The sequence below is a fragment of the Clavelina lepadiformis genome, chromosome 2 (assembly GCF_947623445.1).
Source record: "Clavelina lepadiformis chromosome 2, kaClaLepa1.1, whole genome shotgun sequence".
Lineage (NCBI taxonomy): Eukaryota > Metazoa > Chordata > Ascidiacea > Aplousobranchia > Clavelinidae > Clavelina > Clavelina lepadiformis.
Genome location: NC_135241.1, coordinates 3986264 through 4003578, shown reverse-complemented (window position 1 = coordinate 4003578; position 17315 = coordinate 3986264). Strand labels below are relative to the sequence as shown.

Genomic DNA, 17315 nt, shown 5'->3' with positions numbered 1-17315 from the left:
TTCCCGATTTCATACGAAACTGACTTGCGTTACTAATTTCAGAAACCAAAATGTTTTATTTCGTTATGTGGTGAATGAACGCACTTGTAGGAATGTAAATTGTAGGAATGTGATTTCATTCATGAAATAATACTTACAGGAAATGTCTCTGAAATTGTGAATAAAATGGTTAAATACGTTACAATCTTTTTTTTTCTTTATGGTTGTATGATTTAACACTGACTAAAACCAAGACTAAAACGGTTTCCTAAATTTCGCTTGTGGCGCTATATTTTCATCATTTGGAAACAGCCAGGACGACGCCGTTTGTTTATGATAAACGATTGTGTGGGTGGGTGGGTCGGTCCCTCAGTTGTTGGTAGTTAGTAAAAGCCGGATGTGAGGTTAGATGCAGCCCAAAACGCTTTTTAATGGAGTATGCTTATGTCCAGATTTGCGAGTGAGTGAGTTTGAGAATGCAGAAAACCGAAAGAATGAAACCTATAAAGGCTCGCTAAGCTATTATTTGTGCTTGTAGCTTTCAGTTACGGGTTCGCTGTAGTTCACCTTCGTCTTTTGCTGCCCGGATCCGGATTTTGGAGACTTAATAACCGGTTAATTCTAGCCGAACTTGTAAATAAATCGGTTTTGTAGGATATGTTATGCCCGTAATTTGGAGAATTTTTGTTGCAAACATCCACCAGTCCATTGTCTGACGGATATCCAAACGTAACATAGCTAGGCTAGCTTTAGGTACCTCTGGCAGATCCGCACCTCTACGTTTTTCCATACACCTCAGTTTTTTACGTTTGGAAGTTTAAAAAAGTCGATATGCAATAAAGTTCTTTCGTAAAATCGATGCCTCGCGTAAACTATTTTATGTAGCCTAGAAAAAGCAGGCTAGCAACGATAAAAACAGAGTTTAAGGAACCAGTAATTTACATCTATCGTCAGATCGTGTATATCATACACTTGTAGATAGACGAACAAATAGATTTGCATGAAAATTTTAAACCAGTAGACTAGGCCTAATGACTGTAAACTTTAAAAATCAGAAATTTTAATAAAGTATTGGTAAGAAAATTTTAATCGTTACTATAGCAATGGATTTAGGGCAATCGTCTATTAGGCATTTAGCCAATAGCCCCGACTGGAAAATAAGCCAGTTTTCTACAAGAAATTGTGCATACAAACATCCAAATTTCGGTGCCATGCACTCACATTTCAATTCTTTGTTGATTTATTATAAATTGGTGTTTAGACAACCAGGTTTTCATCCTTTGTTTCTTATGCATCGGTAAGAGATAATAAAAACGATAAAAATTTTGGGTTTAGTGCAGAAGTGCACATCCGTGTGATACATTTGCATAGTAGACCACTGCTACCCAAATTGTGATGTCATTTGGTTATGCGCTTCTGCACTAGACCCAAAAATTCGGTGTCACGTTGATGAATTAACTGCGTGCAGCTGCCACATTTTCAATTATGGCCTATAACAGGGATCGGTAACCTTTTGGCTAAGGGAGTCATGAAAGCTACATTAATTGTATTTTCATGAGAGCCATATAATATTTTTCAACACTTAATGCAACTAATGTGTGCATTTTTAAGCAAAACCAACAATTTTAGACAATCGTAAATGTCTGATTTTACTCTTTAATAACATGCTTCTTACTGTTAATGCGACTTACAATTACAGAAAAAGTTTTATTCATTACAATCGTGCTAAGAAATGCCTAGATTAGATTTATCCGCGAGCCAGATGCCGTCATCAAAAGAGCAACATCTGGCTCGCGAGCCATAGTTTCCCGACCTCTGGCCTATAGCATTGCTCTAGGCTCGATCTATGGGCTAGTATACCGCCTGACCATATATGGAATGGTTTGTTTTCAGGTGTGCGATTTGTGAAAGGAGATTACAAAGGGAAACTTCGAAATAGAATGCCTGTCTGAGATATCAGTTTACGTTAGATAAACAATATTGCAATAAGACTAATATACTAGCTTTCTTTTCAGTTTAGGCATTGTGATTTAATTAATTTTTCAACCAACTAGGATTTGCTGAGAATGTTTACATGGTGGTAAATTTATTTTCAATTTGTCAAAAGATATATTTCAGTTGTTTTATTTTGAATTTTCTACCTTACGTCTAGTCTACTTATACAATACAATGGATGATTTACAAGCCACTGTTGAAATTGCTGTGGACTTGGGTCACTTTCATAATATTGACATGTTTCAACGAGGGTTTTACAAGGTTACTATTGACTCGATTGATCCAATCGCTGTGCGATCAAATGTAGAAGTTCATCTGCTGAAAAAAACTGATGGAGGTTCTTTTGCATCTCCCGCAAAGGTTTCAGAAAATGGAGCTCATTCAGCAACAATTCAAGTACTCCATAAGAAGCAAGAAGTTGCTCTTGATACATCTTTTTTGTTTCGATGTCATAGACTTTTGGACAGTCGTAACATATTTGCTTGCATAACCTCAATGAAATTCCAACTAGACGTAAAACTATGGTATTGTCCAACTGACAATGAAGCAGAAATCACATCTGAAAGTTTTGAAATGATTAGCTCCAGAACAATTATGCTACACATTGAACCAATACAAGGACTGCATGAATATACGCTTGTTGTTTTTGAATATGGCTTTATGGCTGGCATAGAAATGACAGTCCATGCATCATTAGTTGCTCTACACCAGCCTCTTATAGCTACACTTTCATCATGTGGAAATGCATCTGCCAGCAGTTTATACTCTTCGTCGCTGGAATCCATACTTTTTCGAGAGTCGATGAAGGATAATGCAAAACCTGCCGATCTCAAGACTCAGATTAATATGGCTACGAAAATTCATAATGATATACTGAATGTTCTATGTTCAATCTATACAAGCCTCAAAGACTATTTTACAAAGTTATTACAACAGTTACCGCAAAAATCCAAGTACACTTTTGAGTTTATTAATGCAATGAGCAAGCTTAATGAAATGCCCTCAAGCTTATCGAATCTGAACACAAAAGACGATTTTCTTAATCAAGCAAACATGAATTTAGCTTCTGCTTGCTCACATGTTCTTGCTTTTTGGTCTCATATTCTGGACATTGTATGTCTGCACAGGAAAGTTGTAAAAAAGTTATCAAACTCTTACCATAGAAACAGAATCCAAAGATTTCAATCCTCGTTTTTCACATTGGACAATCCAAGGCAAATGTTCCCTGAATGTAGATTGTCATTGTATAATGGTATTGCAAATTTTATCAGGTCATCAGCTTATTATCAAAGCCTTCCTCCATTGAAGCTGGAATCAGTTGAAAACGATGGTGTTTGTGATGTAATGCCAGTTGTGTTTGAGGATAGATTTGTAAAGGAATGCAAAACTGAGCCAATTTTCAATAAAAAAGACTCTCTTGCTCAAAAGCTGCAGGACTTGGTGTCCACTTCACAACCTTCTACTTTTGTGGCTGCTTCAGCCAATAACAGAACATCACTGTCATGCTCATCAAGTCCAAGGATTTCAAACACAGCTTCAAAAGCCCAAACTACTTTGTTAAATCCATCGTTAAGTATGGTCAAATCACCTACGGATCCTCTGTTATCAACAACAAAGCAAAAGTATTCCGAAGAACTGTATTCTTATACTTTAGAAGAACCAGATGATCTACCCCATTTCAGTTTGCATTTTTCAGAATGTTCTTTCAAAAACAAACTTATACCGCCAGTTAAAAACGAGGGGATTGATGTAAATGTACAGAATGGTAAATTGCCACTTGCAAGCTCAACTATTCCTAACAATACAATTGGTAATGCTTTTGGATTTGAAAATGACAATGGATTGAGTGCACCAACATTAACTTCGACCATGCTTGCTCCCCTTGATGAACCAGAATGTTGTCCTACAAGTGCAGTGCAAAGTGAAATATTTAATTACAAGGCACATGCAGATAGAGTAAAGCCAGAACGAAGCATGAGTGAAGATTCTGAAAAACTGATGTCTATTGAATCTTTTTTAAAGGAAGAATATGAAAAAGGTCTCTTGCATGAACAAGTATGCGAACCTGCACCAATGTATGCACCTGACAATGAAGTACCTCAACAACCAGATGATAAAGTTGTAAGCAACCTTAAACAAACTTCTATCGGAGAGTCAGCACTATCCCAACTAAAGCTAAAACATTTAACCGAAAAGGCAAAACTCCTAAGCAACATACAGTTTCCTGGTAATTTGTTTTCTGATCTCCCATCTGCCATGGAGCCTTGTCCTTACCTGCTGCAGTGGAAATTAAACTTGAAGCAGTATGAATCTTTTGATTGTGCATCCCACCTAATCATCTTGGTACATGGACTTAATGGGAACAGTAGTGATCTGCGAATGGTTAAAACGTTTCTTCATCTGGGACTACAATCAGTGTTGAGAATGTCAGGGAAATCCGAACTGTCAGTGTCCTACCTTTTCTCAGTTGCAAATGAAATGGACACCTATGATGATATTGAAGTAATGACTACGAAGTTAATTGATGAAATTCTTCGTTACATTAACAACAACTACACGTCAAAATCAGAACCACAGAAGATTAGTTTTATTGGTCATTCATTAGGAGGTTTACTTATTCGTTCTGCAATTAGCCATGATCGTATGCGCCACTTGAGGTCACAATTTCACACATTCTTATCATTTTCATCACCACATCTGGGTACCATTTTCAATACAAGCACATTGGTGAATACCGGAATGTGGTTAATACAAAAGTGGAAAAAGTCAAAATGCTTGCAACAGCTTGGTTGTAAGGAAGAGGGAAACATGAGGAAAACATACATCTACAAGCTTAGCAAAAAGCCTGGTTTGGAATTTTTCAAGAATGTTTTGTTGCTCGCTTCAGCAGAAGATAAGTATGTTCCCTATCAGTCTGCTCGGATTGAGATGTGTAGAGCTGCAGCTAAAGATAAGAGCCAAGGCCCAATCTATCAAGAAATGATCAGTAACATAATGACACCGATCCTGAAAAGCAGCAAAGTAAACTTGTTGCGATACCACATTGTTCATGCACTGCCTACCGCAACCGCTGACTCTGTCATTGGCAGGGCAGCTCATATTGCTGTGGTTGATTCAGAAATATTTTTGGAACAATTTTTTCTTGTCACTGCATTGCAATACTTTGTTTAAACAATGATTTTTCCAGTATCCCATTTTGATGAATATTTTTATCGTTAAATGTTGTTGTTTTCGTGAGCTTGTTTAATTGTGTACATTGTTGTAGGCAGTTGTTGCAGTTCTGTTATGTTTCTATTCTATATATGTTATGACGTCTAGTTCCAATTTTATTTTGTGCGTATATTTCATGTATGAAAAGTAACTTTTATTTCAATTACCCAATGCTATGTATAAACCTGTTGTCGGTTCTATTTCTATCCTTGATCTTGTGACCATTTTAGGTAGAATGCAAGATGTAGAATTTTGATACGCTGTTAATAACAACCTCACACTAGATATTTAAAGCTTAATTTTTATGTATCACTTCATGCAAAACTAGTACCACGTATTCAGTGTTGAGATCAGGCAGTCAGCGCAATGTTTTTTTTGTATTGCTTTCGCAAAAAACGTAATGACTTTTATCTCACAACTTTTTCAGCTAGTATGCATTTTTTGTAATATATGTGTGCTTAAATGAGTCATGCCACATCACATCTGATCGTAACAGATAAAAATGCTGGCATTTAGCCAGTGCATCAATTCAAAATAACAAGCATTTATAAGCAAGATCTTGAATATTTAATGTTTCTTGACTTCATTTGAATACGGAATTGTTGTGTGACATCTTAAAGAATAATGTGAAGCCTTTGTGCCGTAAATGCAATTTTGTGATTCTTAGGCTCAGGTGATGATGCGTTGATTCATAATGCAGTGACTTTTTCCACTTAATTTCCTTTGTTTGTGATATCATAGTGATTCATTTCTGTGTGTAACCAGTCTGAAAATGTCGGAAAATTTAAACCTTATATAGATTGTTTACATAACTAACCTTAATCTTTACCCGTATGGTGTTGACAAATTTAACTTTTAATCTTCAAGATTTATTACAATACGTTAATAGTGTGATAAACATGTCCCATACAATTTAGTGTAAATATCAAACATGCTCATTCCACCTTTGTTCATCAGCCATAATTTATGTCATGTACAAACCTGCTTACTCTGCTTTTAGAATGATCAATAAATGCAATGTTGCTTTGTGGTATGTTCTTGAAACTGCTCAGTGTTTGCATTTTATTTGATTCATTTATTTGGTCTTCGCACTTAGAAGCATTGTGTGGGCTTAAACTCATCGATTTATGCATATTTCTGCAAGATATTATCTATTAATGTAATTTATAGTGACAACATTTTTGTAGGTTCTTTCTTATAGTTCAGGATGTTTTTGCAAACGTTTTGATTTTTCGCAGTCTAATCAGTTCTGTTGCTTCATTTTTAAACTTGAACATGGTATCACAGTGTTATTAATGATGGATAGCATTATACAGGTGGTTTAGTAATAGATATTAAGTAGCAATTTTTAATTGAATTCCATCTTATCCTTTTATTTCCTAAGTTATTTAATGCTCTTCTCCATAAGCTGCAACCTGCTGGACTTTCCTGTACATGTTTTGGCTTCCATGTTAAGTTTTTTTTGTGGATTGTTGTAGAGCGTGATTAATCAATCCTAACTTTTCACTGTTAACTTTTTAGATGCAGCTGAGATCACCGTTACACAAGTGCATGCTGTGACTTTCTGATGATTAAATGTGGATAAGCAAATATGTTGCAACATAATAACAGGAAGCAAACAAAATATGAAGATATATATGGCAAGCAGCTTAGTAATCCTTGCAATCAATACGAAAGTGCCCTTGAAAGGCAGAACAGATACCTGTACGAATTGGCACAACACAATAAGATTCTGAAGAATGCCAAAATTAGAGACAAAGAGCAAGAGGAGAAGGAAAAAAAAGAAAAAGGCTTTTCTGTCTACGTCAATGGAGCCAATGCAATACCACGTAAAGCAAAGCCTTCTCTCAGGCATGTTGATTTCCAACAAAACCGGAGAATGCCCCTTATAAAACCTGGAAATTTATCACCAAGGAAACGATACAACCCAGCAGAGACAAGAGTGAGTACAGCACCTGAGCAACATCGTAAATTTTGGGGTCAAGCTTCAGTGGAAATCGCTGGTGAAAATGGCCTAAAAACATTTGCTTCACTTGGAGCAATGAATATTCACTATTCTGATGATTTTGAAGACTCGATTGATTTTGAAGAAGGCAATTCCAAAGATGTGATAACTCCTTTGCCAAGGCCCAAAACAGTGTGTGCCACGCAGAGAAAATTTTGGGGTCAAGGCTCAGTGCCAATAAAGGCAGCAAGTGGTGACCATCTGAGGGCGTCAGTGAGCAATATCAAAGGAGTTCAGTATTCCATGAACTTCGAAGTGGATGAGGATTCCTGCTCAGACGCAGAATGTGAAGAGATTATTGAGGAAATAAAAGCAGATGGTATTAGCGATGAAGAAAATACACAAAACAATTTGTTGTGTTTTACCAGTAATAATAGTAAACAGGAAGATCAGCTAAGCATTGATAGCCGTGAAACATTTGACACAGACAACGTTGGTCACTTTTCCTCAATGAACAGTAATAATATTATTTTTCAACGTCCTAAATTGCACACCAGATTGAATGTACAAGGACTTTCAATGAAAAACAAGCAAAGGTGACCCAGTCCTCATTCTGCTTTTCCCTATTTGTAAAAAGACCTGTGTCATGTAACTTTTGCCTGTTCAAAGCACAGTACTAGGAAGTTTTTCATGATTCATGAATATCTCTTACCTCTGTTTTACTATACTGGCTTCAAATAGAACTTCAGTGAAAGAATGCTTGGCTTTGCTTTTTAAACATAGGAATTGTTTGCAAATTTCAAACTGCTGAATAAACTACATTGATCGAACAAAGGTCACATTCCAAACAACTTGCTGCTTTTTTCTTGTGTTGTATGCTGCAAGCAACAATGTAACTCCCACCGGGATTGTATTGACTTCACTTCTGAATATGTATGCTGTGGAGGATAGTATTGTATGATTTTCTTATTTTGTGAAGTTACTTGTCCGTTTGACTGTTCCCCAATGTTTGTACTTTATAATTTTATATTTTAAGAGCTTTCTAATTAAACTTTCTACTGTAACAGAAATTTTTTATTATAAAGATGACAGGTTGATAAACATAGTGTAAGAAACATTGTGTAACAACTGTGTTTGTAATTTTTGCATATTGTTTTGGTAAAAAATCTTGAAGACAAAGCTATATGCAAGGTTTGCAATGACTTTTGTCTGGCTTTTTGCTTATCACTTGATATCTTTGTTGCTGGTTGACACTAAAGCAAAACACTTGGTTTTTTATACTAAACCCCATTACAGCTCCGCAGTCAGAGATGTAAACTATACCTGTGATGATTTCTTCCATCACAAGCCATGGCCAATGCCAGTTGATGTAATGGACAGAGGTGTGGTCAAACTATGCCAAAATGAAGTTGAAGGTGGCCTTGAAGGAAAACCATTCTTTGCAACTTTGTTTAGCACAACTGACCGGATACCAGTGTACACAGCCAATGCAATTGTGCTTCATCGTGGTGCAAAATCCTACGACAGGCCATCTTCAGAATACTGGAAACGTGTTGCTCTGGGCTTGTGCGGGCGCAATGCACTTCCAGTTAACTCCGTTGATTCCATCATTACCTTTACAAACCACACAGAATTAAAAATGTGCAGAAAATATCAGGCAGTGTGTGAAGATTATCATGACAATGAACTAGACTTAGATAGAGGACACTTGTCACCGAATGCAATCAACTCTCAAAACTTAGAGAAACAAAGAGCAACTTTTACTTTGACCAATGCCGCTCCACAATTTGCCAAATTCAACCAACACTCCTGGCGAGTGTACGAGTGTGTTACAATGTACACCATTTTAGATTTAGTGCCGGGAGAAAAGGTTTACATTCTTACAGGAACCTATGGTACCGCTTTGGATAAAAACAACAAGCCGTTATGGCTGAACAAGAATGAGTTACCCGATAAAAATCCAGTTAAGGTGCCAGGATATTACTGGAAGGCGGTTTGTTATCCTGGAAATTCTCATAATGCAGCGTGGGGATACGCCATCATGCAGAAAAATGTGAATGTGAAGGAAATGGCAGATTTTAGAAATTATATGACTTTGAAAATATTTGCTGACAAATACTTTCTTGACCTGCCGTTTGGTTCCGAGTGTTTGAATGCATCATTTGGTCAATTTGGGAAACATGTTTTCCCTACCTGGAACAAGTTCATTGACAGTCATTGTAGTGACGACTATTAGGTGTTAAGAGTAAAGGGTCACCAAAGTACAGGGTCTAAGAATGTCATCGTTCATCGCAATTCTTGACTTTGCTTGTATGTCTTCAACATTTGCTGACATTTTAGCTTTCCTTTCTCTGCCTCATTTTACTATTCTTTCCCGTTTTCTTCAGCAGAAGTCCACTGTTGTGTAATATTAAAGCCACTGTTATATAATGTTGCAGTTAGGTAAAGTTGTGCCTTGTTTATAAAATCAAATTTTACTACATAAGATATTTGGTATACCAATAAGGTGATAATTCCCCAAATTGGTGCAGTTTCTGCATTTGTAGAATAACTTCAATTTTCATTACATAAACTAAATTTTCAATGTAGAATATTTCATACCTAATCATTACTCCAGGATGGCAGTTGGTTGATCAGTTACTTATAACACTTGTACAAAATGCGTTATTTATATGGCTTTGAAAACCAGAGGCTTAATGACTCGACTCAAGCCACTTTTTGCAGGAAAAAATTTCTTTAAAGACTTGATTCGAGTCGGTCCTTGTTGATTAATTATGTGACGTCACCAGGGTTGTTGGTCGAGCATGGTTCAAGCGCATATCAGATCAATGGAAAGTTGCTGTTGTAAGTGTTCGTGTTGAACAGTTTTTTTTTCGGTAATGTAAGATTGACTAATTATTACAAGAGGCGTTTCTAATTAAACAAGCTCCAGGTAGTTTAGTTCTCAGAAGCTATATACAGTTTTATTAGGTCGATTTGGCTTTCAGCTTTTCAAAAATGATCCTAAATTGCATAATGATTGAAATGCTTATAATCATCATGTAGTAATGATTGATGAAATAAATTGAATTGGCAGTGTTAAGATTAGGTCAGGCTTCAGGCCCATAGGTACAGGTGGAGTCCCAGCGAAGGGAGCTTGGCCCGTGATAAAACTTTATCCGGCATAAATAAACGTAATATAGTCCTACTAATTGTTCATTACAATCAAACCAACGATATAAAGAAGTTTATATCGTTGAAGTTTAAACTTTATATCGTTGATCAAACCAATCTATGGTTTGCAGTTAACCCATTTTTACATGACGAGATTTTGTGCTAATTGTCATAATTAGCCCTTATTCCTACGGAATTCTCGTGTAGATCAGATGATATTATGATTGATTTAATTTTATCATTTATCAGGCTTTATTTCTTGTGTTTAACAATAAGCGCTGTACTATATTTTGTCTGTGTCTAGTTTATGCGACCCGGTGACCCGGTTTTGATTACTTGCAAATTATGTTATTAGTACTACAGCGCTTAACTCGTCAGTTCTGGTATGGACAGTCTGTAATATATAGTAGGCTATAGCCTACCGAATGAAGCTTTATTCTGTGCTCTGAAAAGTGTAACCGTTTCGTTGAGAACCAATAATAAATGATTATTCAAGACATTGACAGTTTGGTTCTGGTACTGTGATGCTTAACTAGGCTATCAGGGGTTAATGAATGCGCTATCAATGGAGTCAGATTAGCGAACAATCGATCAAACAATAATTATATATAATATTATAATTAAAAACAGTTCACAACCCCAACAATACGCCCGGTTAGCATAATTTCAACCAGACATTAGTCTGGTGAAAGCCAAAAGAAAAAGTGGAACGTTTGTGTGAAAAATCGACGTAAAAACTGCAGTCTACAGGAATTAAGTTATTTTGGAAAAATTTAAGAGATCCTAAAACAGGGATGTCCAACCTTTTATTATAGTGGGCCGCATTGTCACTTGAAATAATTCAATGGGCCGCAGAACCTATTAAATTTCAAGAAAAATGGGTGCATAAAGTAGGTACATACTTTTGGAGTGAAAATGACTAGCGGGCCGCAGGTTGGACATCCCTGTCCTAAAAGGTCAAAAGAAATAAACGCAAATTATTTCTTGTTACACAAAGGCAATGAAGTACATGAAATACAACTTCACGTGTCACGCTTTGATATTGCTCTTCTGGTTAAATCTTTGATTTTAATACCAAGTCCGACTTTTCCTGAACATGCTCCCAGCATCTCCTGACACTTTCCTCATTGCAGAAGTTCATACCCGCCGAAAATCGTAGAAAATAAACTTCATTAACAGTCGACGGTGTGAGCACGTATTGGCGATCCTTTTCTATCTCTTCACGTAACTTCAAGTTCAGGTCATTTATTTTCTGCAAACAAGAAGACACACGGCGATTACTATCAGGAATCAGAAGTAGCTTATAATAAAATAACGACAACAGCGTTCATCGAAGTTGAATCATTTAAATTTAATTGATGCATTATGAAAGCAGCTAATAAAATTCTTTAAAAAAAATCTCGAATGAATCGTAACTAGTTTTCCTTTGTAGTGTTTCTCTTATGCAGATACAGTAGAGTCTACCTCAAGTGTTGCGTGCGGGAAACACAAGCGAAAGCAGACGAGCCCAAGCGTCACTGGAAATAAAACTTGAAATCTGTTATCTGACCGAACTAACTCCTCAAATAACTTTGCTTGACCGACTCCTTTTCTGACGTGATGCCTCAAACCTTCCAACCCAATCATGCGCATGACGAACCACAGCTTAGCCTTAATCGAACGAAAGCGTCTTCCCAATGAAACCTGCCAATGCTGGAACCGATAAAACGAAACCTGGAAATGTTTTGTAAGTAATAAACTTTAAAGGATGAATCTGTTACAATCTACATTGAAAATTTACCCTGTAGTCGATTGTATTTGACTGTTTTTTATGCTGAAAATAAACGGGATTGACGTTCAAAGAATTTTCCATGTCCAGGCTATTACGCACCCTACAGAAAATCATGATTAACAGTGAAACAGTTTGTATGTATGGTAAAATAATAATATAGCTTCTGATGACAAAGAAAAACGTTAGTTAATAAGTCGTTAGAAGTATAAACAGCAGATGCTAAACTTTATCAACCAGTCACGTACCAAAGTGCAGAGCAGTCGAGATTTACCATCATCCATTTATTAGGGCTGAAGTTGAATGACGTGACGTGCTGAACAAATGATGCAAAACATAATCATTTTAGTGCTTTACGAGCTGAGTCGCTATACAGAGTATTAAGCGCAAAATTTTGTCACATTGGGTACGTGAAATGGTGTTAATTGCACAACATAGACAAACCTGGAGACCGTGTGCAATATACCGATGCTCTGGACACAAAAGAGCGCTACCCGCGTAGGCAGCATCAACATGCAACCAAATTTGTTCCTTTTCACCTGAACGTTAAAATATAATTTCCAATCACAGTTGTAATTTCTCTAAGAAATAATAGTAAAACAGTGTTCAACAAGGATTTCTATGCAACATATATAACAAAACGATAGGATACGATTATATTATCTTGTGCTAATTGTCATAATTAGCCCTTATTCCTACGGAATTCTCGTGCAGATCTGATGATATTATAATGTTATTAGTGCTTTATTTCGTGTGTTTGAGAATAAGCGCTGTACTATATTTTGGCCGTGTTTAGTATGCGCGTTTTGATTACTTCCGATTTATGTCATTCGTACTACAGCGTTCAACGCGTTAGTCCGACATTGAGAGTCCGTGATTTTACAGTCTACTAAACACAGCTTTATTCTGTGCTCTGAAAAGTGTAACCGTTTCGTTGAGAACCAATAATAAATGATTATTCAAGACATTAACAGTTTGGTTCTGGTACTGTGATGCTTAACTAGGCTATCAGGGGTTAATGAATGCGCTATCAATGGAGTCAGATTAGCGAACAATGAATTGATCAAGCCATAATTAACAACAGTTCACTACCCCAACAAGACGCTCAGTTAGCAGAATCTCTCGACTTACAGATGGGGCCCATTTCCATTAAATTGTCGTAGGTACAAGAAACAGTAGCTCCTAAGGTGGCGCATACCTAAAAATCATAACAATCAAAACAAGGATACAGCACAAGAAAGAAAATGTTAAACGAATCTCAGCAGAATTAGCGAATTGATGCTTACAAACACGGGTATCTTTCTTTGTCTTCGGTCTTCTTCGATAGCTTTTTGTAAAACTGATCCACGTATGGAAATATTTTCGTCCACATCCAATAGTCGTATTGGTACCAGCGCTACTTGACCTAATAAATTGAAAACGACATGATGCAAGCAAGATATGTTACCATAGAAAGATGTAGGCCTACATCGAATATACAAAACATTCAGCAACAGTATATTATTGTAGCCTAAATGAGTATAATTAACTGGGAATTTGACTAAACAAAATTAAAAAATCAAATAATTATCCTAACAGCAAACATTTGATTACTTACTGGTTCTCTCTACACAAGAGTGGCTGCATTTAGAAGCGTAGGCAACCATGCGTGAAGTTATTTCGTGAATGCTTTGTTTCGGATCACGTGACAACTCTTTTTGCATCACTTTACTGCGTGCCGCTAGCAACGTCATTAAAATGGCTTCGCTGGCACTTCCTGTCGCAATGTTTTATGGTAGAATTAAGCATAACATTTTAGCAATGCCAACGCGGTATTTTCGTACAACTATTAACTGGTTTGTACAAATTTACACCTTGAATTACACCGCCTCCAGGCCCCTTTCCATTGTGAAGGAAGCAGTCTGGTAGATTAATCGCTTTTGCCAGCCAGTCCATCATATTGGTTTCAAGTTCAGTGCAACTCGGTGACGTTGCCTATACAAGGAACGATAATTCTTTCAGTGTTTTACGTGATGTTTGTTAATGATGAAGTTAAAACGGAATAAGCGCGTCATGGTAAACACGCTTTTTGCAAATACAATTTAGACTCAAATAGTGATAACACAACCATGCTGCTACAAAAGTGAAAGGTCTTTTAGCGTGAGTTCATTTTGGTCTTGACGAAACATACCGGTGCAGTCGCAACACAAACTAACAAATACAGTAACTGTAATTGCAAACTAAGTTTTCATACCCATGTCAAACCGACATTTGCCGTCGAGGAACAAAGAATGTCTGCGAGTATTGACGGATAGCTTATTCCAGTTGGAAAAAAGCCATAATTGTTTGATGACAACCAATGCACTGAACCATCAAGCACAACGTTTTCAACATCATCAAAAACAGTTTGCCAAAGTTCTTTATTTTCTGGTCCAGCACTCGGCAAGCGTTCTTTCATAAACCCTTTATATGCAGTGCAACAATTTGTTTCAACGCTGATTTTTATACGATAACGGATTGGCTATCACTTTTTCAACGTAAAAAATGTTAAATGTTTTTCAAGGTTTCTTGTTATCCCAACGTACTGTTATGACAGAATAACCTAAATCTGCCTTCCAATCTAAATCTAACTTCAACTGAAGTCCAAATAGCTAAAATGAAATTGGCAACGGATTCTACGCCACGTTTATTGATCCTGCTATACACACTATTAATAATTGTTTACTTTAAGTTAATATTAAAAGGTATATTACACTTACAGGAAAAAGTCGCATTTGTTGCGATAGTTTATGATTGTATTACTAACCACAGAAACAAAGAGAGTACCCTATTATCTCAATTTAGGACATCACCATAGGTCAAAAACATTACACCATCAATGAGTGGTTTGATCAGATATTTAGGTCTACCTGGTTCAACTGCAGGGATAGGGTGCCCGCCGCTTTTCAGACCCTCATGATAATCAATTATCTTGTCTATCATGCAATGAGCCGCTTCCCGGAATTCGGACGGTTCTAATCCCATCGGTGGAAAAATGTCAGACTTGAAAAGAGAATGCTCATCCTGAAATAATGTAAAATCTGAAGTTAAAATTAAGTTTCCTTAAATAATATCCACGCTGGTTATCAGTCATAATTGATTTATGCAAACCGTGCGGTTTTCTTCTTCATGTTTGAGTTCTTCACTAATAACTAGGGCAACCAGTTTTTTGACCTAAAAAGTTTAAATTTTGACCTTAAAATTTGCAAATTTTGACCTCATTTTGACCTAAAAAGTTTAAATTTTGACCTTTTTTTGACCTAAAAATGACAAAATGCTTTTCTAGTGTTGACTTTTTTTCGTTTCTGCGTATTAAGATTGACAACTTGCAGTTTCAAATGCAATGCCGTCACATCGTGACGTCACCAAACTCGCTGAAAAGCCTTCCCTCTCTTTGTGGCTTTGGTTCTAAGTAAAATTTGCGGCACTGGAATTGTTTGCGGTACAAGAAAAGAGAAAAACGGAAGAATAATATTACAAAATGGTTACAAAATTACAAGTTTAATAGATTTTGACCTAAAAAAAAGACCTAAAGAAACAATTTGACCGTATTTTGACCTAACGTAACATTTTGACTTTATTTGACCTAATAACTTCTATACCACACGTCGTACAAAGCTGAAATTTGTTTTGTGCTTGTTTGATAACATTCTGGGCAGGTTAAAAAAAATTGACCATATTGACTTTTGGTTGCCCTACTAATAACTTTTGAATCCATTGTAAATTTTTCTAAAAAGTAGACACAGGTTAGTAAATAGCTTTTGCTGTTCTGGATGTTGTTATTGCATAAATTTTGATCTAAAATCTACTATAATAACTTAACCATATCATTAGCAAACGTTTGCCTCCCAATGAACTGCAATTCGAAACAAAATTATAGAATGTTTATCAGTGTTGAAACCAAATCATTTTTTCTGACGTCACACAATGCATAGGCCTAGCATTAAATTGGTTATCGTAACGTCATGGCTGTCTCCAAATTAGCCTGATGTAGCGCCAAAACCTGTCACCCGCCCAAAACCTGTCCCCCCATTCTGACTTTATTAATTTCATTCTGATTGATTCATTCATTAATGGGTTTTGATCAGCAGAAAACAAGTGCTAGTGCAGTTAGAATATTGAATATTAAACATTGGCATATTCAGCAAAATTGAAAATTGTAGTTGAAAGTTTGGATAACATCTTCATAATAACTGCGTGAACTGTCACGTTTACACTGAATAGACAACCAAATAACTATGAATAAGCTTAAACTAACAAACAAGTGAAACAACTATATTTTGCTTGGCAGTTATCCGTATCTATATCCATCATAACTCTTGTCTTGTTAAAAAGTACTGCCGAGATCTAAGGCCTTAGAAGAAATGGAGGACGAAGTGTTCAATACCCGAACTCGGCCAACTGCGCTAGCCGCTAGTCAGATTGCAGCTCTTTTTCTGCTGAGTCAAAACCAAAATTGGATTTGAATTTATGACGTCACAACGAGGGAACGGATTTTGGCACTACGCCGGTTTGCTGTGCTTTTTTCGGAAAAGTTTAGGTTTTTGAAAATTATTCGACTTAGTTATCAAAGCTCCATTTTTTAACGTCACAACTGTCATGAGATGACTCATGTAACTTTGGACCCTGACTCGAATCAATTCAAGTCATGTAGGACTTCTGAATCGAGTCATTACAAGTTACAACACTAATGTTTATCTGAGACTAGCAGCGATATTTAGGCCTAGGGATATTTTCTTGCGCCGTTGCAGTGTTTTTGGTATCTTGCCGAAAATCCTGCATTAGTTGAATGAAGATATAGGCTACAAAATTTTTTTTCAACTACTGTAGTTATTATAAGGTCATCCTGCTTGTATATACAATTGTCTGCCTCTTATACCAGCAAGTACTTCAAGCAGTATTTATTGTGCTGACTACCGTGTACTTTTTGACATAAGCGTGCCAGCTGATGCAACAATAAGTCTACGGCCTTTGGTGACAAACATAAGTGTGACGTAATACCAACTACTTTTTAAATGTGATGGTATGATGCATGATTGTCTTTTTCGTTTTGCAACTTTAAAAGTTTTTTACAGTATTCTTTGATACTCCATTATTATCGGTCACACTCGCATGTTTGCGTGTATTATATGTACCAGAGTGATTTATATCTTCTTCATATGCCTAGTGCGGTTAATGGTGTTATATGAATACCTTACTAGTTTTAAAACGCCGTTTATCTCCTAATAAACAACGTAAGTTACATGT

The 17315-nt window shown here is 36.4% G+C and overlaps 4 protein-coding genes across 6 annotated transcripts; 3 read left to right on the top strand and 1 right to left on the bottom strand.

Moving 5' to 3' along the window:
* The first annotated feature begins 1998 nt into the window (after nucleotides 1-1998).
* Nucleotides 1999-6371, top strand: LOC143445172 (protein FAM135A-like). The gene has a single exon (XM_076944083.1). The coding sequence runs from the start codon at nucleotides 2149-2151 to the stop codon at nucleotides 5143-5145; it is 2997 nt and encodes a 998-aa protein (XP_076800198.1). The 5' UTR covers nucleotides 1999-2148; the 3' UTR covers nucleotides 5146-6371.
* LOC143445177 (protein KATNIP homolog) lies at nucleotides 5183-8323 on the top strand. The gene is made up of 2 exons (XM_076944089.1): nucleotides 5183-6500; nucleotides 6706-8323. Exon 2 carries the CDS (start codon nucleotides 6776-6778, stop codon nucleotides 7727-7729), a length of 954 nt encoding a protein of 317 aa, XP_076800204.1. The 5' UTR covers nucleotides 5183-6500; nucleotides 6706-6775; the 3' UTR covers nucleotides 7730-8323.
* Nucleotide 8324: 1 nt separating this feature from the next.
* LOC143445176 (endonuclease domain-containing 1 protein-like) lies at nucleotides 8325-10781 on the top strand. The gene has a single exon (XM_076944087.1). The coding sequence runs from the start codon at nucleotides 8328-8330 to the stop codon at nucleotides 9363-9365; it is 1038 nt and encodes a 345-aa protein (XP_076800202.1). The 5' UTR covers nucleotides 8325-8327; the 3' UTR covers nucleotides 9366-10781.
* LOC143445175 (aromatic-L-amino-acid decarboxylase-like) lies at nucleotides 10714-17083 on the bottom strand. 3 transcript variants are annotated; one of them, XM_076944085.1, is made up of 12 exons: nucleotides 15180-17082; nucleotides 14939-15092; nucleotides 14284-14492; nucleotides 13904-14024; nucleotides 13648-13806; nucleotides 13337-13455; nucleotides 13182-13248; nucleotides 12495-12589; nucleotides 12299-12366; nucleotides 12063-12153; nucleotides 11747-11995; nucleotides 10714-11534 (listed from the first exon to the last, which is right to left on the bottom strand). In XM_076944085.1, exons 2-12 carry the CDS (start codon nucleotides 15051-15053, stop codon nucleotides 11337-11339), a joined length of 1491 nt encoding a protein of 496 aa, XP_076800200.1. In that variant the 5' UTR covers nucleotides 15054-15092; nucleotides 15180-17082; the 3' UTR covers nucleotides 10714-11336. The 3 variants fall into 3 exon arrangements, with proteins under 3 accessions (XP_076800200.1, XP_076800201.1, XP_076800199.1); XM_076944086.1 differs by having other exon boundaries at nucleotides 11747-11974; nucleotides 14939-17083; XM_076944084.1 differs by having other exon boundaries at nucleotides 14939-17082.
* Between the last annotated feature and the right edge of the window lie 232 nt (nucleotides 17084-17315).

Coding starts and splice junctions, on each gene's coding strand:
- LOC143445172 (XM_076944083.1), top strand. CDS start 2,149: ATGGATGATTTACAAGCCACTGTTGAAATTGCTGTGGACTTGGGTCAC.
- LOC143445177 (XM_076944089.1), top strand. CDS start 6,776: ATGTTGCAACATAATAACAGGAAGCAAACAAAATATGAAGATATATAT.
- LOC143445176 (XM_076944087.1), top strand. CDS start 8,328: ATGACTTTTGTCTGGCTTTTTGCTTATCACTTGATATCTTTGTTGCTG.
- LOC143445175 (XM_076944084.1), bottom strand. CDS start 15,053: ATGGGATTAGAACCGTCCGAATTCCGGGAAGCGGCTCATTGCATGATA. Junction 12,367..12,494: donor ATATTGCACACGGTCTCCAG/GTTTGTCTATGT, acceptor TCATTTGTTCAG/CACGTCACGTCATTCAACTT. Junction 11,535..11,746: donor TCCCGCACGCAACACTTGAG/GTAGACTCTACT, acceptor TCTTGTTTGCAG/AAAATAAATGACCTGAACTT.